We start from the raw sequence: 24,766 nt of genomic DNA, 5'->3' as shown, positions 1-24,766 counted from the left end.
ACTACTCTGGCCTTGAAAGAAGGTTACACATCAAACTGATGTCCACTAATCCCTATAAAACAAAGTTCAAGCATACATTAAGCACAAAACCATAAATAAGGGCACTTTGATATTTATTTTTTACATGATATTATTTGATCCTATCTTATCTTCTACTTTACACCTGCATTTTGTACACTGTCCCTGCCTGCACCATGTCCAATGTTGTCTCTGTTGACAACCTACTAGGCGATTAAACTGATCTTGCATCTTGCTTATTTCTCCTCCTTAGGAAAGCGGGCACGGGATGACAGCTTCCTTGACACCATCATGGCGATGGAGGACCGCCGTGCCATGGTCAGCAAGGAGAATGAGGACCTGCGTGCACAACGAACGGCTGCTGCATTCACACAAGGCCCAGGAATCGGACGACCAGCTGCTCATGGTGATGCTGCGCCATGCTGACTCGGCTGCGCGCCAGGTGGAGGTGTCAGCGCGCCAGGTGGAGCAACAAAATACCTTTCAGGCTGGGCTTCTGGCAGTGCTAAGCGAGCTGATTTAAATCCAACAGGCCTTCAAAAAAAAAATTAAGAAAAACTTGTCGTCGTTGATAAACTGTACAATGACTTGTTGGGAGGCGTGTGGGGCAGTGGATTAGTGCGTTGGTGTTCGGATCAGGGAAGCACAGGTTCAAACCCCACTGCAGTCAGCATGTCGTTGTGTCCCTGGGCAAGACACTTCACCCCAAATTGCCTGCACCTGGGACAGTTCATTTTGTATTATTGTGATTATATATATGCCGCTGTTATTAATACTGACACTTCACTTTGCACTAAGGTGTGTCTGCTGCTGAGCCTACCTATTGTTATTATATATATATATATATATATATGTTTTTATACTAATGACACTTTATTTTATATTGAAAATGTTAACTTCTATTTACATGCATATGACACACCTGGGACAACGTGATGCTGTTATTGATATTGTCTTGAGTGTGCAATAAAAGAGAACCTACATGGCGATTAAACAGAGCCTGTATCTTACATTTTTCATTACATTTCATGTAACTAAGCTTGCTTATTTCTCCTCTGACACTTTATCTTTACAGTGACCTGTGTAGCATCCTATACATCACATGGAAGTGATTATTCTGATACCATCATGTTTCATCGGTTATAAACTGGCGAAGCTTTATTTATTGTGGCTTTCAAAAAGATAATTTCATTGTATTTCAAAATGGCATCCATCAACACAAGCACTATTTATTTATAGAAAGAGAAATGGTTAAGTTTGTTATTACCAGTGTTGTGAGTTCAATATTTTTAATGAATTATAGTAAACATCTTAGGAGTTAGTGTAGTGAGTTTCAGAGCAGTGTAATAATTATTTGACCTAAAACTAAATGTTTTTATGAACATGACATGGGGATTTGCTAACTTTTGATTTCCCCCATTTTACACGACACAAATGGAGGCCACTATGGGCCAAAACTAACACGTACGTTTCTGTAGGGTTCATGGCAGGCGGATGCAGTTGCTCTCAGGAGGATATATAATAAAGGTGTGTTAACTGCTGAGCCTATTTAGTGTGCATACGACACACCTGGCACAGTTTATTCATTTCACACACGTTACGCAATCCATAGCGCGTGCATGTCGTCGTCCAATCCTTTTGTCAATCCTTCTTAACCGCCGTCGCCTCCGAATCAGCATTGCTATTGCATTTGACTGGTCGACGATCTGTATTTGTGTTTGCTTAAATAACTCAGACGAAGCTCATGTCTGAGGTCGGAAGGTAAACAGACGCCTCATATACAGCAGGTGGGCGTGGCAGTATACGCGGGAGGTTTTTCTTCTTCTTCTTTTCTCGTTTTTTTGGCGGATTGCAACTTTAAGGTGCATACCGCCACCTACTGTACTCGCCGTGAAGTTGTTTGCGGCCTGCCAGTAAACCCAAAGCAGAAGAAGAAGAAGGCGTCAGCCTAATCCACCCCCAGGAACTCATTTTGGTGTGAACGCGATCTGCTTTAGTTCATCAGAACTAAAAGAGTTCTCATGAACTGAGTTCTTGGTGTGAACGCGCCATTTGGCTTTGATATCTGGTTCTCCACCTGCTCCACCTCCCACAGCAGACAGATGATGCCAGCAGGCTGAACCCGGAGCACGGCTTTGACACCACAGCAGCTTTTATTTCAGTCCACTTACTATTTGAAATAAATATTGTTTACAGGGTCAAACAATCCAACAAAGAGAAGTGTGTACGTCCTGTCCGGTGTTGTAATACATTACTAAATGAATGAGGAGTCGTGACTCCGCATTAAGACTTGGTAACATGACATGGAAGCTATAAATAGCTTTTTAATTAAAAAAAACTGCTACGTTTTAGTGACTATATTCATATAAAAAAGTTGGTGTGTCAGTTACTCCAATGTAGTAATACAATGCTGCACTGACTTGGAGTCAATGGGTCACATTAAATGGAAGATATTAAAGGAAATCTAGACTTTAAGAAAAAATCTCAAATCTTCATATAAAGTAGGTGAACTAAGATTTAATAATGTGTCCTATTTCGTCCTGTTTACAGAACATTCTGAGCTTTTCTATTAAAAAAAAAAACACTAAAACCCAATAAAAGAGACTTGTCCGCCTTGTAGTATTGCAATAATGCATTGATTTGAAATCCTTGAGTCAAAAAAATATGCTATTGGAGAGATGAGACTTTTCAACAACGATGATATGAAAGCCATACGATCCATTAAGTTGAAGCTATTGATGACATGGAAGCTATATAAATGAATTGAGCTTTTTCAATGAAAAATGTATTGAATTTTAACAAAGCTAATCGTAATAAAGCCCTAAAATCCAATCAAAATAGGTTTGTCCAATGTTGTATTTATATCGGATATGCATTGAGAGTCAATTTGTCAAAGGTTGGTAAGCTATTGAAAGAACTCAAATTATGTCTATTACATTTTTTTAGTAAATCTATTCCCCACACATAATAAAAAAAGTTGTGCTACATAAGACAGACTTATTATAATGTTTCATCAAGATTAGTAAGGAAGGCAAGGAAGTATTGCAGATAACTTGGCTAAACTTTTAAGAAAAAATAAATGGGGCGAAGCCTGCAAGCTAGTTCAGACAGTCAACTCAAGCACCAATGATACATTGGCACGTGACGCACCTTGTCCCTCTTACAACCAGCCAGGTCTTCCTGCCTCTGCCTCGCTATTGCTGCTGCTGCGTTCATGCTCCTGATGCTGTGTTCATGCTGCTGCTGCTCGCCTGCCCCACCACCGCCCCAGCTTCCACCTGTAGGCTCGGGGGGTAGTTATCTAATCATCACTCAATGTTCTGTGTACATCTGTGGAGTGATGAGGCCCGAGCCTAGACGCCAAACTCAAACTATATGCTGCTTATAATTAACATGTCAAAGAAACACGTGAGTTGTCTGACTGAATTACATTTATTAAATTAAATAAATTCGAAACTGAAGGATAGGCCCGTTATGAACAATGTTGTAGATGGGGGGGAAAAGACAACCATGTTTCTTTTCAGATCGATTTTATTGAATAAAAACAGTTTTCAAAGAGCATGTAGGAAATACAATATTAAGTGTTGCACAAACAAGACTAACAGAAAGAAGGGAATTGTCAGTGGGAATGAACATGACTCGTACAGACAGATCGGTGGGGTGAAACGAGTGACTCTTCCAGAACGTAATATTTACCAGAACAGCTAAACAGAAGAGCAGATTGCCAATTTGTGAATAATGCATGAACTTCACACCAGCAAGCTAAGATTTCCTATTCAAATCTGATTATTTATTTTTTTGCAACAGTCCAAATTAACTGACCTGGTACATGTACTTGAAGATTTGGTGGTTTAAGCAAATAATATATTTTTTATAATTGATCTTCTTTTTTTGGAAAGAAACAAAAACTGACATTACAAATCCTAAATCCATGTGTCCTTACTGGCTTTTTCCAGGGCTTTCATTCACATTAAATGGTCTTGATATCAGCAAAATGTCAGAGACAAAGCTAGTAAGTGGACTAAGAATTACAACATTGCTAAGACATATTTTTAGGGGACTTCACAGGAGTTTTTCACAAATGTTGACATAAAAGTTAATGGTTTGGCATGCTTATCCCAACCTGCAGAAGGCAGCAGCGCCATCAGCCCCTTAATGAATACCTCACAGGAAGTCAGTGCTCCCAATTGCTCCAATTTTAACTACAAAAACAGAAACATGATGACATTCTTGTGCCTGTCATTTAACTCAGCACCAATGTTGCGAAGTTAGCACCTGTAGAGAAAACCAGTGTGGGTGTTCTCGCCACCGACTCACACAGGGATGAGTTATGATGGGAGATTAAACTTGCAGTTTCAAATTTAAATGCTCAGGAAACAAAAGTGTAGCTCAAGTTAACGAATATCACCACACAGATTTTTTATTTGGCCAAACAAATGTCTTACATCTAGGCTCCAAATTGAGTTGCCTTAGAAGTACAGAAATGTATTCAGATAATGCAATAAGAAATATGGAAGGGGGCTTGGTCATACCATGGAATTTTGAGAGAAAAATATTTGTAAATGAATAATTTGTACTTGTTTTAAAAAAATAATTCAGAGATCCAGCCGAATAAGGAGAACAATTATGCAATTAAAGAATTCTTAAACATTCAATATTTTGATTAAGATTTGAAGATACATTTGGTCATTCAAATGTTTAACGAGGCCAAAGTCCTTTTCCATATTCCATAGTCATGTGTTGTTACTGTAAGACATCAAATCACCCAACAGTTTAAAATACTTAACCAAAAAGGAACACTTTGTGAAGGAGTGAAGTTCAAACAAATCATTCAGGTATCTCTGTATGGGCCACAGGTTTGATTCCCTGCTGTACTCGCTGTCAGAGCCTTCTGATTTCCAGTGGAAACACCAACAATACAAAAAAGGAAGACAAACTAAACACTTCTCTTTATTTTCCCCTCCTTTAATTTATTTGCTGTGACCAACCAACCAACCAAACACCACGTCTGCTCATCTGAAGACATTTCTCGATCCTGGCAGTCAATAGAATATTGACAGCACTGTTTGGAGCGCTACAAGTAAAAAAGGCTTTCTAACAAACGGCACTTTACATGAAATTAGTTATAAATACTCTTCAAAACAACTTTTAGCACCCAATACCCTTTTAAAGGGCAGAAAATTAACTTTTGACTTAAGAGTCACAGTGGATGCTGCATCCCAAAAATAATTGACAACATTGGAGCGCAGGTGGTCAACTCAAAGCAGAATGATGGTTGGTTGAAGGAGGTTAGTGTAAACTAAAGTAGACCGTAAATATGCATTCGACCAACAGTAAGTTCCCAGTTATCAAATCCCAAATCATTACCCAACTTCAAATGCTTTGTAAAGTGTCCCTGTCAGGAACCAGGACTTCAGACAGACCGACTTCTCTACCTCCAAAAACTCAGCAGAGATAATGAAAGCGCATGTAAGATGTCTACTATGAACACTGAGGCTCAGCCAGGTACAGGCTAATGATGTAAAACACCAACATCTGCTAAAGGAAACAATGTGTGTTGATTTGGGGTAAATTATCATTTAATCTGGTATCTGAAGTCTCTTAGCAAATGGTTGAGTGGTTGGATTTGAATCACAGGAGATAGGTTGACCTGTAAGAGCTTCTGTGCTTTTCGGCGGGCATCAGCCACAGAGCGAGATTCATCCACCTTTATCACTTTCCATCTCAAACTGTTTTTGTTCTTCCAACCGTTTCTCTGACGGGTCGGATGGTTTGGTTCCTTGGGGCCACGACCATTTCGATGGAGGCCATTGCTCCTCCAGCCATTGCTGGTCATCGCTGTGTGAGTCTCTGGGAATGCCCGTCCATTTGTGTAGAAGACCGGTGCAGAATCTCCAATAAGGGCGCCATCCAATCGGATTGGGCAGGACAGGCTCTTCTGGCTGAACAAGGCCACAGCTTTGGTGGGCGCCCCACCACCATTCTGAGAAGGCTGCAAAGGTATTCCTGAAAGCGCTGGAAGGGACTGTTGCTGTAAAAAACCAACAGAGGGAGCCTCAGATGATGAGTCCCAGGAAGTGTGTATCTGGAGTCTGGCTGTATGAAAGCGAGTCAGGCCCTCAATGTTGGTCAGTCTGAGACAGGGTCGCAACTGCAGCTCTTGTGATATTTCTACAGTCCGACTAGGTGTCCTGCTACCGATGATGGCCCGATGGTCTACTCGAAGATCTGGAGGACGAACCCCTTGAATCTTGGGGATGTCAGAGATGTTCCATGACGGGTGCACCTCGCTCTTCTTGGCAACAACCTTTCTTCCTCGTCTCTTGGCGGTGGGTCTCATATTTCGGTTGGATGGTTTCAGCATGTCTTGAGTCAGCGGTTGGTTTGTGCTGGAGCGGTAGCTGTATACGTCCTTGCTACGAAGCACAGTGGGCTTATGGCCCTCCTCAGCCAGCTCCTGCAGGAAGGTTACCAGCTCCTCACTGCTTGAGAGGTCACGGGACATCGGACTGAGGATCTTCAGAGCATCCAATAGGACATTGTGCCCCGCTGAAGATATCCGGGTCCAGGAATGAACCGCCCTCCGTTCTTCATTGGCAAATGCCAATGGCCTGCCAACGGCGGGACCTCGCGCCGCGTCAGCCATGTGTCTATTCCTGGAGGAAATACAAGAAGAATTTAGTTAAACGGAATCACAAAAAGGAACATCAAGAAGTTCTTTGTTTTTTTCTACAATATAGAAAGGGCTTCCTACCCTGCATTCTCCCAGGCTTGGCTAGCCCGGGGGGAAAAGGTCTGAACTGATTCTACCTACGATAGAGATATAAATTGGTGCCATAACTAGGGATGCTCCGATCGCCAATTTTGGGGCCGATCACCTGAATCAGTATCGGCCGATACCGATCGCCGATCCGATCCAGAGGGCGGGGCCTATTCACTTCCATTTAAAGTGATGTTTACAACTCAGTTAATGGGGCTCATTCACTGGCGCTTCCACAAACAACAACCAACATAATTATTACATTCAAATGAAGTACATTATTCAAGTTAACTTGAAGTTAACTTTGGATAATAACACGGGAGAAATGAGCGGATAAGCGCTCTCTTTTCCTCTCTCCCCCTCTCCTGACAGCCTGTCAGTATTTCATGCAGCTCACTGATCTAGTAATGAGTGACCCGACAGTGAAGAATAAATATATTTACAACTAGTTTAGCTTGTTCCAGAGGTAGATAAAATGGCTAAGTGTGTTAGGTCTAACTCTTAGTGTGTGTTTCGCTCCGCTCACCGGTCCGTCACAGCGGGTGGAGTTTCAGGATTTCTGCTTCACACACGTTGCATACCGGCCGCTATTTTATTGTCATTTAAACCTTAAAATACTGCCAGACTGGTGAAGCCATTTTGGCGAGCTTGTTTTGCCGCACACAGAGAAAAGTGTCATGTATTTTACATCATGCGATCGGCTCTCGCGATCGGCATGTTTAGAGAGCACCGATCGATCGGCAGAGAGTGAGTTTCGACCGATATCGATCGGCGGCCGATCGATCAGAGCATCCCTAGCCATAACAAATAAGCCACAAGGGCATCCCAGGAGCACTTTTCTAAATGAAGTGAAACGAGGGAGGAAACATGGTCCAAGAAAGTACACTAACACTTTAAACTACTCATGATCAATTCTACATGTTGATGGGTTTTGAAATGTGTCAAATAATAATTGTAAAGCACATGAGACGTAGTTGGAGCTAGGCCTGTCGCGATAAGCAATTAATTGATTTATTGTGCAATAAATAAAAATGAACTCGATAACTTTTCTGACCTCGATAAATTGCCGTTTACATGCGTGTTTGTTTACATATGGATGTGACCAGCATTTTAGCCAGGCGCACTGTGGCCGCCGCGAGAGGGGGATTTGAAGTTAAATGGAATTGGTTGACTATATATATATATATATATATATATATATATATATATATATATATATTATATATATATAATATATATATATATATATATATATATATATATATTATATATATATATATATTATATATATATATATATATATATATATATATATATATATATCGGTTTATTGTTTTGGTTGTGTGTGATTTAATTAATTTTTTATAATTTAATTTATTTGTTTATTTATTATATATAATTTATATATTTGAATATTATTTCACATTTAATTTGCAATGTTGAATGTTCAATAAAAAAGTTCTGTTTGAAAGGATGTACTTGAATTATTATTATTATTATATATTATCATTATGTCAGTGGTCTAAAATGGTCTTACAACGGTGCCGACAATATTATTGTTTATCGCAATAATTTCCGGGAAAATGTATCGTCCAACAAAATTAATTATTGTGACGGGCCTAGTTGGAGCATAGCCATTCACGCTTTAACATTGAACAATAGAAAGGTGACACCTTTGCTTTGGTTACCTTAAACTCAGAACAACCATACCTGACCAGTTTGAGCTTAACAAGTCCGTATGCATCGTTTTGAATTTAGGAAACGTAGACGCCTCTCTTTAGACACACATCTTATAATCAGTTTTATCTTCTTCTATAGGGAAATAAATGCATATACGGTCCTCCACAAAACTCACACTAATCCGTTTGTTGTTGCATCTATTCTGAGAGGCTTACCTGTTCATATGCAAATAATGTATGGTTGGACTGCTGTGACCTTCTTACCTGACTTAGGCCTCCTTCACACGGGAACGTTTGCGTTTATGCACAGTATGCATATTCAAAAAAGTCTTCCGTTCACATGCATTCGTTTCATTTAACGTGTCTGTTCAAACGAGACCGCTGGAAACGCTGTAGTACATATGCCGGGACTGTAAGTGGCGCTGTAACTTCCGCCAAAATACACCAAAAGCAGCGAAGAAGAGCAGCCCGGAGCAGCCCCGCAGCAATGTTGCCATGGCTACCCTTCTGTTTATGCCCCGCGGTGTATTTAGCAACATGTAGTTCATGTAATTCTCCATGTCCACTTGTTGCTGATGGTTGTGGTAGAGGAGCTGTAGATTTTGCACTAATATCTGTAGCATGGTCAGTAGCAGTAGCACTAGCAGTAGCTACTGACAGGAGGAAGTGTGTGTGGCGATTGCTGGTATTCAGCGGGATATAGTAATTTCCTCAGCATATGGATAAATGCAACGGGGAAGTTAACTAAAAGAAACCGAATCTGTGGATATTGCATCGACCGACCAAGAAGCACGTCTCCGTGGAGAGGACGCGCTCAGAAAGAGAGATATTCTCTACAAACACCGGGTGAGATCGCTCCTCTGGGACACGCCGGTCCTCTGCCTACAAACATTTCTCTTTTTGCCGCCGACGGGCGCAGGAGCAATGAACAATAATGGCCTGGATTAGGCAGTAAAGACAAGTTTGGTGTATCGCAGAGCGGACTGTTTAATTTTGTTTGTGTTGTTTGGCTGGAAAATTGTCAATATAATGGATCAATGCATGAAATCTGACTCTGTTTATTTTGTTTAAGGAGTATATTGGGCGTTAACAATTCTGGTTTGCCTTTTATAATATTATTTCATTCAAGAACCCCTTGTGCGTTTAATTAACACAGCTATTTTTGATAGTTGCTACAGCAGTGAGCAGGAGAGGCGGGGAGAGGTGGGGCTATCGCTATTTTTTCAGGAAATATTCGTATAGAGGTGATTACACGGACTCGGTTGACCCCCCAGAGCGTTTTGTTTGCAAATCTATCCACCTTGGGACCCGTTATCGTTTGTGGGGTCAGTTTCTATCGGCCTCGTGTAAATAATAGGGCTATACGCACGCGAAACTATGCAGATACAAGCAGTTTTCTCCTCGTGTAAACGGCGCCTTAGAACATGTTAAACTTGATCAAGAAACTGAAGTGTGTTCTGCCTCCGAGTTCACTGCAAGATGTTAATGATACGCGTCACATGATTTATTTTCTTAAACATGAACGTGTAGTGCAGCTGTGAACACAAAGGCTGGGGATTTTTTTTTAATTGCTAGATTAGTGCTCTGGGAGAAGCTAGGTGAATGTCAGCAGCAGTGTAATCAGACACCTTACAAAGCCAGAAAATATAAAGAAAAAGCAAAGGTCCAAATCTGCTGAGAGAACGACCCCAGCTGGCTTGTTACCAGTGGGACCATCTCTCACTTCATAAACTTTATCTAAACGAGCCTCTTTAGCTACCATGGCAAACAGTACCTTTGGGACAGAAGAGATAACGCCCTTAGCTCATATTTGGAAATGAAGAAAATGAAGAAAAGCAAGACAATTGCCAAATATTATTTGAAAAAAATGTGAAGCACCAAAATAGGACAATAGACTAGGGGTGTATTTATTCTGGAACCAAGAATATAATCTCCGGTTAAATCTTCTGTGTCTTCAGTACAGGTGGCAATATTGTCACCTGCCTGCGCTCATCTCTGAAACCAGACCATGTAAACAGGCTGGTGTTTCTAGCAAAAAATCTTTAAGAGATGAGATGAGCAGCCCTACCAGCATTTGCCATGGAGGCCAAAACATTTTTATTTGGTCTTAAATTGTAGTTCAACATTTATTTCCTGTTACTTCTGGACCATGATGGTAGGCCAGCCTTTAATGTTTAACTGAGTGGAATATGTTGAATATGTTTTACCAAAATGTTGGCTATATGTTAAGGAGTTTTCAGGTTGTGAGTGCACTACAACATGTTTGTTGATCTTGTTTATTAGTATTTATTATTTTGATATTATTTATTTAAATGTAGACATGAATGTATAATTTATTTTATTTTGTATTGGTTTTTCAGTTGATTACCCTGAACGTATAATTCAAAAGTTAAAAAGTTCAAATTATTATTTGTATTTGTTTTAAAGTACAATAAATGGATGTTTTCAAAGTCAATGAATAATCGCAATTACAATTATTGACCCAAATAATCGAGATTATGATTTTTGCCATAATCGAGCAGCCCTACTGTGTGGCCCCAAATATACTGTCCCACTGACAACAAATTCACTAGAGAACAAATCTGCATAAAATGTCAGCGAAGATCCAAAGCAAAAAGACAAAAAAAAAATTCGGGCAACCAGTGCCTTTATTGGAGTGACAGCTATGAAAGGGGGAAACGGGGGACGACAGGCGTCAAATGGTCCCAGGCCGATTCGAACCCTGGTCCTCCACATGGGGACCTAGTCCCAGTACATACAGCTCTACCAACTGAGCTATACGGCGGCCAACTATTTACTCCTCTTTGAGTAACATTTCACATAAACTGCAATGCTCAAATGTTTCAGAGAAGTTAGTGAGCCTTGAAATAGTGTATTTTTTCAAATGTATAGAGTTAAAAGGAACTAATCCATTCTCATGTGGCTAAATACCAGAAAGCCATCAATAGATTTGTAAAGAAGGCCAGGAAAATTCAAAGAAACCTAAAATCTATCTGAAATCTCCCATAAATTAACCAGGGAGCCCAGGGGAGCTAAATAGCTTCCTGGTAGAAAAGACTGTGTCACAATTTTCGAACTTCGGCACTTGCAAATGCTATTTTGAGTGCATAAGTGCGATCTGCTTTTTTTTTTACACTGCGAGATTTGGAACAGAGCCTTGCGGTGAAAAGAGCTAGTTGGTTTAATTGTCTATGGTTACTTCTATTGCAAGCTTGCACCCCTTCATACATCTATCATCTGTTTGTTTGCGCGTCGAATGCTCAGCATTAAACAAGGTCAAAGTTTAAATCATTTGGATTTTTGAGCGCAGTGCTCAGCGACAGTTTGAGCGGTGTGTGATGCTGATTAAAGCTCTTTCCATAGAAACACAACGGCAGCGCAGAGCCGAGTATCATGTGAAGGCAGCGTAACCCTCAATGATCCACATCTTGGCGGAATGGCGGAACTGGAAGAACCTGCAGCTGTTGCTCTGGTGAACACTGTAGTATAACAATTTAAGTTAACTACAATCAAAAATACATTAATGATTAGATACAGCTAACAAACCTATTTTTGACATCTTTTTGGCGAGTGCCCAACAGCATTGTCCGATTTGAGACACACAATGTCAAATATGTAAGAACTAGTAACACAAGTAAATACATACTATATACAGTGACACATACAAGTCTGCAGCTACATGGCCACAGCAGCAGTCAGCGGCTGTATGTAATGGCCGTTTTTATAATTTTCTAACACACACATGATATAATAACATGTTCTGTTTACCTTTAATGCAGAGAAGGAATGAGATATCGTATCTAATCCGGTAACAAACGGCTCAGTGGAACCCCCCAAAAACATAAAAGTTATTAATTTAATACTTTTACAGATCAAATAGCGCATAAGGCAGCGTAAAGACTAAGGCCAAGAATATCTATGGCGACTCTGCAGTTGAACATGCACAATAACAGGCCCATTAATCAGAGGCAGCAACTCACAAAATATCTTTGCTTCTGCAACAGATACAGATGGACTGCTTATCTGCAGACAGACGAGGGATAATACTGTTTTGTAATGATACTTTTCAAGAACATTTCTAGCTAATTATTTTTAAACTATGGCCTAAGAATTCAAATAGATAATCTAATATATAGGTTTAGCCCAGCTCAGTACTGTACAAAGACTTAACCACTTTATGGTGCGTGGCATCATTTGTGTTTACTTGCGTCACAAGCTAGACGCACCATTGAGGAAATCAACCAAGATGCTGAATTTTTGGGCCATGGCTGAAATGAACACCAGTGTTTCCCCTACCATTGTCTTGGCGGGGGGCTGCTTTTTTTTTTTAAAGGAGAGGTGTCATGCTTTTCCGGTTATTACCCGTCCCCTTGTGTGTTATGAAGGTTTTTATGCATGTAAACGGTGTGCAGAGTCAAAACCCTCAAAGTACACCCTATAGCGAGTAAAACTCTAACACAGAAAATACCTCCCCAAAACGCCTCGTTGGAGATACGTCATTGTCCATTTGATTCTTCCGGGACGGCATGATGTCAAGCCGTACCCCGGTTACGTCCGCGGAGCCGTTACGTTAAGCCCCCGCTGATTGGTCCAAATTGACCAATCCTAGGACTTCCTCACACACACATCTGTGTGCAGGGAGCAGGCAGCTCAGCTGATTTCTCCTCCCTGGCTGCAGGCTGATAACAGACAGTTGGGATCGCGGCGAAATTCTCTCTGCAGACCCATTCTCACAGCGTTTATCAACCTTTTTCTTACTCAATATCAAGCCACACGTTTTTACTTCGGATGTGAGTTTGTGTGTGCTCAGGATGAGTTTGGCTGTGTTTCGCTATGTATCCTAAACAAGGAAACAACACCTCCACGGAGCTCAGCGCGATTCACAACGTCCCGACCAATCAGAGCACACTGTGCTCACAGGGAGGGTGGGGGCTGGAGCTTTGGGAGCTAAAACGAGCCGTTAAAGGCAGAGAGTGAAATTCAGTGAATACATGTGAGTTTGGAAAAATGCACAGTATAAAATCTATTTTGAGTTTAGTACCTCAACAATGGAATTATGATCAGTGGAAATGGCCATGACACCTCTCCTTTAAATTTTAAAATAAAAAAAAAAATATATATATAGCACGAATTTGCAACTGAAGTAATCTATCTACGGTCACTTTTCACATGTGCTCTTTTATTAAATAAACTAAACGCCTATGTTATTTATCCAATGTATGTGCATGTTTCAGTGTCCACTGCTTTGCGTATTCACATTCTCCCTTCTCCCTCCGCTCTGTTCTGACAGGGCCACACACACACACCACACACACACACACACACACACACACACACACACACACACACACACACACACACACACACACACACACACACACACACACACACACACACACACACACACACACACACACACACAACACACACACACACACACACACACACACACACACACACACACACACACCACAACACACACACACACCACACACACACACACACACACACACACACACACACACACACACACACACACACACCACACACACACACACAACACACAACACACACACACACACACACAACACACACACACACACACACACACACACACACACACACACACACACACACACACACACACAAAGTCAAACAAATCTGCATTATTGCCCCAAGCTCTGCTGTCTGCCCGTTTGTGTCCCCCCCCCCAGTTTCAAATTCGTTTATTATTATTTTTTAACTTCATGCCGTTATCGTCACGGAGAAGGACACACACAGCCTGCCCAGGTGGACGCGGCGAACGCGACAACGAACGTAGCGTGCGCATTCTAAAAATAGCTCACAGATGGTGAGCAGAGGCCTGTACTACGAAGCCGGATTTTCGCTTAGCCGGCTGTAGGGATGCTCCGATCGCCAATTTTGGGGCCGATCGCCGGAATCAGTATCGGCCGATACCGATCGCCGATCCGATCGAGTGGGCGGGGCCTAAATGGAAGATTTAAACATCACTTTAAATCTTCCATTTAAAGTGATGTTTAAAACTCAGTTAATGGGGCTCATTCACTGGAGCTTCCACAAACAACAATCAACTTAATTATTACATTCAAATTATGTATATTATTCAAGTTTACATTCACTTTGGATAATACCACGGGAGAAATGAGCGGAAGCGCTCTCTTTTCCTCTCTCTCCCTCTCTCCCCCTCTCTCTCCCCCTCTCTCTCCCTCTCCTGACAGCCCGTCAGTATCGTCTCATGCAGCTCGCTGATCCAGTAATGTGTGAGGCCGACAGTGAAGAATAAACATATTTATAACTAGTTTAGCTTGTTCCAGAGGTAGATAAAATAGCTAAGTGTGTTAGGTCTAACTCTTGTGTGTTTCGCTCCGCTCACCGGTCCGTCACAGCGGGTGGAGCTGCAGGATTTCTGCTTCACACACACGTTGCATACCGCTATTTTACTGTCTTTTTCGGACACCTTAAAATAATGCCATTTTGGCGAGCTTGTTTTGCCGCGTACAGAGAAAAGTGTCATGTATTTTACGTCATGCGATCGGCCCTCGCGATCGGCATGTTTAGAGAGCACCGATCGATCGGTAGAGAGTGAGTATCGGCAGATCTCGATCGGTGACCGATCGATCGGAGCATCCCTAGCCGGCTGACTTCAGGGAAAACTCGGGCTTTCCGGTCCTACGACGCTGGTTCTCTTTTTAGCGGGCTAGATCTCCATGGTAACTTATGCTGAGCGGCTAACCTCCTCGGGAGGAGGTTAGGTTGCAGGCTAAGAGATCAACTCAGTGAAAGCACCGCCTGCTGACCAATCAGAGCTCCGTGTGCGGAGTTTAAAGCGATCAAGTCATATTACAGGATAGAGGAAATACAGAAAAAACTGCCGTTGCAGGAAAGACGACCGGCAAAATCAACTGACTCCCCTCCCATCTTCAGAGCAATCTGACTATTATAACATTAGCGTTAAGAAAGCTTACTTAAATATCTGCCACGACATAAGTAACCGGATCAGAGTAACATTAAGTACAGTCCGCGGCACTGTGAGTGCAGACGTTGATGTGTCCCATTATCATTCATATCATATCACTAGGGATGTCCCGATCACCTTTTTTTGCTTCCGATCCGATTCCGATCATTTGATTTTGACAATCTGCCGATACCGATTTTTCCCGATCCGATCTTTATGCAATGCATTAAGAGAAAAAAAAGGTAACAGATAACGGCTGATCATCCAACGCGATGAATTCAGCTATCTTGGCTGTTATTTTCTTGGCCAGTGCAACAGTGAAAACAGTTCTGGGGCAGTTTCTCTTTCCTTTTAAAAGTCTCTGAAAGTGTCGGTTGTTTCAGTGCCGTTACCTGAATGGCCGCTGTGAACTCCTCGTGTTGTTGTTGGTGTTTGTTTCTCAGGTGGCGTATTAGATTGGTCGCGTTGAACGTAGCTCTGTTCTTTCCACCACGCGGAACCTCCGCCTTGCAAACATTGCATCTGGCTGTTACACTGCCTTCGCTTTCAATTTTATAATACTTCCAAACTCCTGACATTTTCTCTGTCCCGACTCCCGAGTCACCAGCTGAACGTAGCCTCTCGTTAGCTTACTGCTACTATTAGACACTGCGCCCTGCCCACTCTGTTGCCAGATTTGAGAGAAATAAGCAACACATACATGATGTTGTGTAATTTTAAACCAAAACTAAGGCCTCAGGATGACTTTAAGACGTGAACATGGTCATTTTTGTTTTGTAACATTCAATAATAAAAAAAAAATTTTAATAAAAAAAAAAAAAAAAAAATCCCGATCCCCGATTTTTTTCTCCCGATTCCGATCTTTTTAAAATCACGTGATCGGCTCCGATCCCCGATCACGTGATCGGATCGGGACATCTCTACATATCACATCATAATGTATCATATATTTCCTTATTTGAGTCAGCTTCTTGAGCCGTATCTGGCCGTGCAACACTCACAGTGTCACATACTGTATGCAGAAGTATTATTTTAAGCAACACATTAAGTTGACGAAACACTCGAGTCAAATGTAATTAAAGTCAGATCCACTCGTGTCTTAGCAGTGATTTCATAAACCTGTTAATGTACGCATTCAAATGCTTTTTCTTTTACCAGCTGTATTCACCTTGCAGGTGCAGCTATGTGGCTTATATCCTGGATAAAGTGTTTAAGTCATGGATGTTTAAAGTTTAACTTCTTCATATTTGACTAATATTAAAGTTCACTTTCCATTCAGGAAGTATGACGCTGCGCTGTCAGTACGCTTGTCCATGTTTGAGATTGGTCGAATGCTCCAAATACCACCCCTTTCATGTGAACGCGCACCTAACTAGATAGGACACGGCTGGCTTGAGCGATCCACTTGATAACCAGCGTCGTAGTACAGCTTAGCCAGAGCGCGTATGTTTTGGATTGGGCCAACCGGCTAACTCAAACATATCCAGGTTAGGAAAATCCGGCTTCGTAGTACAGGCCTCAGGTACCGCGGTTTTGAACAACAGTATTGAATTTGACAGAAAACAACAATGAAACGCCAGCAGAAGAATAGTCTAATGAGTTGAGTGAAAAAAAAGACAGGAGATGTGAGTTGGTTTATTCAGTAAATTAGCTCAGGATAATTGGATGTTCTGTCTACACCTGTTGATGTGAGGCTAATGCAGGATTTGCTAGCTTGATGCTACCGGCATTTAGCGGCAGTGACTCAACAAATTGCCTCTTAAAATGTATCGTCAGCAATGTATGACAAGCAGACTGCTTGTTTAATGTTAGACTCACACCAATAGCTCAATATGATCATAACACGATTGCTTTCATATCAGAGATCAGATGAGGTGGAGCTGCCTCCAGCAATAGAGGATGAGGCAGAGAGAAGCAGCAGCAGCACAGGGTTGCAGCAGGTATGTTATATGCTGTAGTCAGGTGATTTCAATGTATCAATGAAAGGAAGAAGTGTAGGCTACATGATAAGAAGGGAATACAGTTTGAATAAAAGTAATACAGTACAGTGTAACACTGTACTTTATTACTTTTTAATGTACAAATACTTTGTTACTGTACGATAACAATAACAACTAGAGAATGCAATTCCTGAAGAAATTGCTAGTGGGAATGCTTTATGCTGAAAAGGTGACGCTAAACTGCTATGCTGAAATGTAATGTGTGAGAAGAAAGTGAAGAATTTAGATTGAAATGATACATGAACACTGGGAGCTTGAATGTGTGATGAGCACATGGCGAGCATTGTGTTGCCATGGCACCGGCATTTGAAGAAACCCCATAATTGACGTAGAGCTGTTGAGGGCTGGACCGGTGATATACAAGCAAAGTTTGGGGGACGATCGAACCGTGTCCATTGGACTTACAGCGACATCGTGCTTCATGGCGAGTGGTCTGTCGCCATGGCAACGGCATTTGATGACACCCCATAACACGGTTAGATGCGTTGATGGCTGCATCGTTACCAAACCTGTGAAGTTTTGGGCCGTTTGAAGCATTTTCACTGAAGTTATGAGAAAACCGTGTTTCATGGCGAGCATTGTGTTGCCATGGCACCGGCATTTGAAGAAACCCCATAATTGACGTAGAGCTGTTGAGGGCTGGACCGGTGATATACAAGCAAAGTTTGGGGGACGATCGAACCGTGTCCATTGGACTTACAGCGACATCGTGCTTCATGGCGAGTGGTCTGTCGCCATGGCAACGGCATTTGATGACACCCCATAACACGGTTAGATGCGTTGATGGCTGCATCGTTACCAAATCTGTGAAGTTTTGGGCCGTTTGAAACATTGTGTGTGAGAGAGAGAGAGAGAGAGTGGGTGTGTCTGTGTGTGGCAGAGAGAGAGTGTCAGAGAGAGAGAGAGAGAGAGAGAGAGTGTGTGTGTGTGTGTGAGTATGAAATGAACAGTTAGAACTGACTGCTGTCAGTTGGAGTGATGACATCATCGTGTTCCATTAAGGTGTTTATAGTTGAGCTAACGAGCTCTGTAGAGATCAAAGGTTTGCATTGTTCTGAATGAGAGATGAACCTCTTACATGTGAACGTTTTGTGGAAGAACGATAACAGATATCTGTGAAATTTCAAAACGTGAAGCATGTCAAGGAAGTTGAGTATCTGAAGTGTAATTTTTGTGTACTTTCGGGTTAATAATGTGGCCTTTTTGGCAGTTTAACTAAAAGGTGTGCGGTTGCTGCTGTGAGGAAATATCAGCCTGAAATTACAATGGGTTTTAATGGAGACATGTTGAACGTTTTTGTCACTTCATGCCCTCAAGAGGCATTTTGTTTAATTATTTTTTGCTTAATTATTTGTCATTTTTCAAGCTACGAGATGTTTTCCTACGTTTTTCATGAAAAAGTATGTCTCAGGAATGTAGGGTTTGGGCATTATGGCAGTTTTAAAAAGAAATATGAAGGCAAATTTCAAGATTTCCTACCCTCTAGCTGTGACATCACGCACTCTGCCTTAACGAGCTGCGCAATGTTAAAGTTAAAATGTTAAAAATGTGATGAATTATGGGATGTATCTCTGGAATTATGAAAGTTATGAATGATAAAAGTAATAGCCTGCGATTCCCGACCGAGCTGAACGTTTTGATGTTTGAACGGAGTTTTCTGCGATGTTGAATGTGGGAGGAGAAGAGGTCCAAAATAAGTCGGCGGAATAATAAACTTTTGTCCGTAGCATAACATATAGTTGGAATGCTGTATCAACACGTGTGTACCGAAGTGTACCGAACGAATATAACCTTAAACGTAAAAAATTGAGAACGTGAACAACTTTTTGGAAGTAATCTCAGGTGCTGCGTCGCAGCATTCAGTGTAATTTGCTCACATTGGGTTCAACGCGTCATAGAGCGACCAAGTCATTTCATTGGACGAGAGGCATACTATGAGAGCTGTTCACAGGGATGCGTTCAAATTTAGTCAGTAATTTGAGGAACTGTCAAAATGGCGAACGCAGATAAAGTTGAGCTCGAAAATCCTCCAGCATCATTGAAGTCTCCGGTTTGGGAACATGTTGGTTTCGCAGTTACATAAAAGGATGACGGACAAAGACAAGTGGACCAAACCAAAGCTGTTTGTCGGCATTGTTCAACTAAAATTGGTTACGTGGCTGGCAATACATCAAACTTGCACACTCATTTGAAAAGGCATCACCCGAACGTGAATATCACCGGTACCAAAAGAAAAATTACTGAAGTGCAAACCCAACTCCCACTAGCATTTAAGCCTCCAACACTCGCAAAAAGTTCAGACCGAGCCAAAGCTATTACAAACGCCAAATATCCTTATGTTGCCATGTTAGCAAAGCGCTACCTGGCTGTATCTGCTACCTCTGTCCCTAGCGAGAGGGTGTTCTCCACAGCAGGAGACATTGTTAGTGCCAGCATATCTGCCCTTTCGGCAATCAATGTGGACAAGTTAATTTTTCTTAAAAAAAACATGAAAATACAATGACAAGCAAGTAGTGTTAATTTCGTTGACTAAAACTATGACGAAATATGTTCGTCAACGACCTTTTTTTCCATGACGAAACGAGACGATGACGAGACGGCAGTAAACAATGACTGTAACGAAATCATCATGCAATATCGTTGACGAAAAGTGACGAGACGAAAATGCAGTTTACTAAATAAAAACTATGCCAAAATCTCTCTTTACTTTCGTTGACGAAAAATGAGGAGACTAAATATTATCAAAGATAACGTTACATCTCTGATAGTCAGTTTTTCTCCCAGCAGTTCCATTTCCGGTGCTGTGGCTGGGCAGCAGCTGTGTGTCTGTGCTGCGCGCGGCGGTACATTTGAATTACACTGGGCAGCGGCACAATATGAACTGTCAGGAAGACTCGGGTCTAACTCATGGTCTAACTAACCTTATTTAACATTTATTTAAAATGGCAACAACAGGGCTTGGGAGCAGTGGTCGCACTCGCGTTAACCGAATACCCCCCCGTCAGCGCGAGTGAGTGATAAATTGTGCATTCGACGGGTAATAATGGATTATGACGGAAATGTTACGATCCTAAAAAGTCTAAAGCCACCACTGCTTGGGAAAAAGAAACTATGTGATATTTGGGCCCATTTTCGCTACAATGAGGCGGAGAAAAAAAGCGAATGCATTGTTTTATCAGAAGGGAAGCAATGTGGCCATAACACAGCTGGTAAAAACACCACAAACCTGACCAGATACTCTCTGCAAAGCTGCATTCTTAATCATTCAACCTGTGTTTTTCATCAAATAAAGACAAGATATAATCTTATTGTGAAATAAGTTTGACTAAAATGACAAATTATTGGTTTTGGCTAGACTAGTTTGACTGAAATGTTCTATATAATCTGATGACTAAAAAAGACTCAACAGTTTTCATTGACAAAAAGTAGACTAAAATAATTAGTTTTCTTTTACTAAAATAAGACTAAAATGCTCAGACTTTTAGGCGCCGTTTACACGAGGAGAAAACTGCTTGTATCTGCATAGTTTCGCGTGCGTATAGCCCTATTATTTACACAAGGCCGATAGAAACTGACCCCACAAACGATAACGGGTCCCAAGGTGGATAGATTTGCAAACGAAACGCTCTGGGGGGTCAACAGAGTCCGTGTAATCACCTCTATACAAATATTTCCTGAAAAAATAACGATAGCCCCACCTCTCCTGCTCACTGCTGTAGCAACTATCAAAAATAGCTGTGTTCATTAAACGCACAAGGGGTTCTTGAATGAAATAATATTATAAAAGGCAAACCAGAATTGTTAACGCCCAATATACTCCTTAAACAAAATAAACAGAGTCAGATTTCATGCATTGATCCATTATATTGACAATTTTCCAGCCAAACAACACAAACAAAATTAAACAGTCCGCTCTGCGATACACCAAACTTGTCTTTACTGCCTAATCCAGGCCATTATTGTTCATTGCTCCTGCGCCCGTCGGCGGCAAAAAGAGAAATGTTTGTAGGCAGAGGACCGGCGTGTCCCAGAGGAGCGATCTCACCCGGTGTTGTAGAGAATATCTCTCTTTCTGAGCGCGTCCTCTCCACGGAGACGTGCTTCTTGGTCGGTCGATGCAATATCCACAGATTTGGTTTCTTTTAGTTAACTTCCCCGTTGCATTTATCCATATGCTGAGGAAATTACTATATCCCGCTGAATACCAGCAATCGCCACACACACTTCCTCCTGTCAGTAGCTACTGCTAGTGCTACTGCTACTGACCATGCTACAGATATTAGTGCAAAATCTACAGCTCCTCTACCACAACCATCAGCAACAAGTGGACATGGAGAATTACATGAACTACATGTTGCTAAATACACCGCGGGGCATAAACAGAAGGGTAGCCATGGCAACATTGCTGCGGGGCTGCTCTTCTTCGCTGCTTTTGGTGTATTTTGGCGGAAGTTACAGCGCCACTTACAGTCCCGGCATATGTACTACAGCGTTTCCAGCGGCCTCGTTTGAACAGACACGTTAAATGAAACGAATGCATGTGAAGGAAGACTTTTTTGAATACGCATACTGTGCATAAACGCAAACGTTCCCGTGTGAAGGAGGCCTTAGTCGACTAAAACTTGACTAAATAAAAACAGGATGAAGGTGACTAAATATGACTAAAACTAAAAAGGAAATTTAACACAGGACTAAGACTAAAACTAAATTAAAAAATAGCTGACGAAATTAACACTACAAGCAAGCAAGTCCTAGTGTCAAGCTGGCTGCTTAGGTGAGTACTAGTACAGTACAGTTCAAGTACAGATTATTTCAGTTCATCGAAATGCTGCACCTTAATGTTTATTTTATTATATTTTGTATTTATTTGAGTGAATATTCAGTTTAATAATAATTAAAAACTCAAAACTAATATTTTATGTTTTGTGAGTACTAGTACAGTGAAGTTCAAATACAGATTATTTCAGTTCATCGAAATGCTGCACCTTAATGTCTATTTTATTATATTTTGTATTTATTTGAGTGAATACATTATTCACAGTTTAATAATAATTAATAACCCCCAAAAAATATTTTATGTTTTGTGATCATTTTTTCTGCTGTACCGAAAACGTACCGAACCGTGACCTAAAAACCGAGGTACGTACCGAACCGAAATGTTTGTGAACCGTTACACTCCTAACTAGCAAGCTGAGATTCCAAAGATTCTAGAAATATAAATATCACTGTGCGATCAAAACTCGCAGCAGGGGAAGCAAACCCAGACAACACACAACGTAGCTTTACGGAGCAAAAACGGCAAATATGTCTTACCTTTTGCTGTTTTTGATCAAAAGTTGTGTTCAATGGCATTAAAACGAGAAAAACGCTGCTGAAGGTTAATCCAATGTGTCTGTGTCACTTTGAAATGATGTCACATACTCTTTTGTCTGTCACATACTGTTCTTGTCTGTCACATAAGTGGCGCAACTGATGCGGTATTGCGCTAAAGGGAAATTATTTTGACCGGACATTTTGACCTGAGAGATTTAGATTTGCCGGTCTTCAGCATATTTTACCGGTCATAGTCCGGTAATTACCGGCTAACGGGAACTCTGGTGAGTATGACACATTAATAGACCGGAGGAGAACGCTGGCATTTCTCCTCCTACTTGAAAGACTACGGAGGGATAGGGTCTGCAAAATTAGTTTGTGTGTGTGTGTGTGTGTGTGTGTGTGTGTGTGTGTGTGTGTGTGTGTGTGTGTGTGTGTGTGTGTGTGTGTGTGTGTGTATATATATATATATATATATATATATATATATATATATATATGCTATATATATATATATATGCTCTGAACGTTCCACTTCCTGCCTGCCCGACCTTACGTTACGGCTGCGCCGCGCCAAAAATAGGATTCATCCTAATTTTAGAGGAGCCCTGCGCCGAGACGTTTCTGAGCCGCCGCGTGTGATGGAATAGCACCCATTGACTAGAGTGGCCGCGATCGCCGCGGCGCAGCCGTAACGCGCCGCAGACGGACCCGGTGGAATCTAGGGGTTAGGCTGACCAGATGTCCCGCTGGACTGCACAGCGTTTTCACAACTTTTGGTGCGTCCCGCAAATTGAGACGATGTCCCGCATATTCCATTTCGATTGGCTAAAACCCTTTTCTAAAATCTGATTTATTATTATATGTTTTAAATGGCATCATGTAAGTTGCGCTGACAGAGGTCCACAGTGTACCCCCCCCCCCCCCCCGTTGACAGTTCACAAGCGTCCCACACAAACATACCCTCTGTCTCACTTTTGGCTTTCTGGCACCTGGTCACCCTACTCAGGCTAGCTAGCTAGCCAACTGGTCACAATGAGCTCCTCCGCCTTATTTTACCCTGGCTCTTTGTTTACTCAAAAAGATATTTGAGATTAAAGGTCAACAAAGCTAACGCACACAAAATGCTATATTTTAGTGTCCCTGCATTTTGAAAAATATATATAAAAACACTAAATAGTAAACCGACTAGCCAATAATAGGGCTAGCTGAAATAATAGCGCGAACCTACGTAGTTTACTCTAGAGCGCCCCCTACACGCGCCAATAACACTCAAGTTGAATACCAGAACACTTGAAATGGAAGAAGCTCTTCAGTGTTTTGATAAAAGACGTCGCCATTTTTCATAAGGACTTGTGAACTGGCAGCGACAACCCTTGCTCACCAAACACTCTCCCTACAATCTTTCCTGTGTCTGGGCAGCTAGTTGTGGAGGCTCCCTCACCCCTCTGGCCGCTGCCCCTCAACTCGCGGGACATTTTCCGTCTTATATACGGGATCGGAAACATGAAGGATACCTATGTTAATGAAAGTGATCAATAAAAAAGCGGAATTACCTTTTAACTGCGCTGTTTCGGCATCCTCCGGTCTCTGCTGTGCCGACTCTCCACGGTAAAATGGCTGCAACAACAGCGGTGTGGATGATAGACCAGGGAAGAGAGGCGGAGGCAGCCGGGGAGAGAGGCGAGGGGGGCGGGCTCTGTTAACCCCGTCGAGAGGTGGGGGTGGGGAACGGACACAAGTGACTGAATCTTTTTTTATTGTTTAACTGAGACAAAATTATATCTGAAATAAAATCCACAAAAAATCCAAAACAATAATAATACTTCGATTTTTCCATATCACAGTTCTTTTGAAAGTATACAATTGGGTCCTAGAAACCGAATGTAATACGTGACGTCATGACAGGGCGGGGCTTATGTCCATTTTGTGACAAAAAACTATTTCGCATCTGCAACAAACCAAGCAACCCAGTTTCCTGTATTATTACCAGTACTAGAAAGTAAATACATACATTTGT

At 41.6% G+C, this 24,766-nt stretch overlaps 1 protein-coding gene across 1 annotated transcript; it reads right to left on the bottom strand.

The window, feature by feature from the left end:
• Nucleotides 1–3,531: 3,531 nt before the first annotated feature.
• On the bottom strand, nucleotides 3,532–24,437 carry si:dkeyp-87e7.4 (uncharacterized protein LOC557283 homolog). Its single transcript, XM_034149934.1, has 2 exons — nucleotides 24,303–24,437; nucleotides 3,532–6,674 (listed from the first exon to the last, which is right to left on the bottom strand). Exon 2 carries the CDS (start codon nucleotides 6,662–6,664, stop codon nucleotides 5,594–5,596), a length of 1,071 nt encoding a protein of 356 aa, XP_034005825.1. The 5' UTR covers nucleotides 6,665–6,674; nucleotides 24,303–24,437; the 3' UTR covers nucleotides 3,532–5,593.
• Between the last annotated feature and the right edge of the window lie 329 nt (nucleotides 24,438–24,766).

This window comes from Trematomus bernacchii, unplaced genomic scaffold, assembly GCF_902827165.1.
Source record: "Trematomus bernacchii unplaced genomic scaffold, fTreBer1.1, whole genome shotgun sequence".
NCBI classification, from domain to species: domain Eukaryota; kingdom Metazoa; phylum Chordata; class Actinopteri; order Perciformes; family Nototheniidae; genus Trematomus; species Trematomus bernacchii.
Note: the sequence above shows the minus strand (reverse complement) of the source record. Positions and strands in the feature narration are given on the sequence as shown.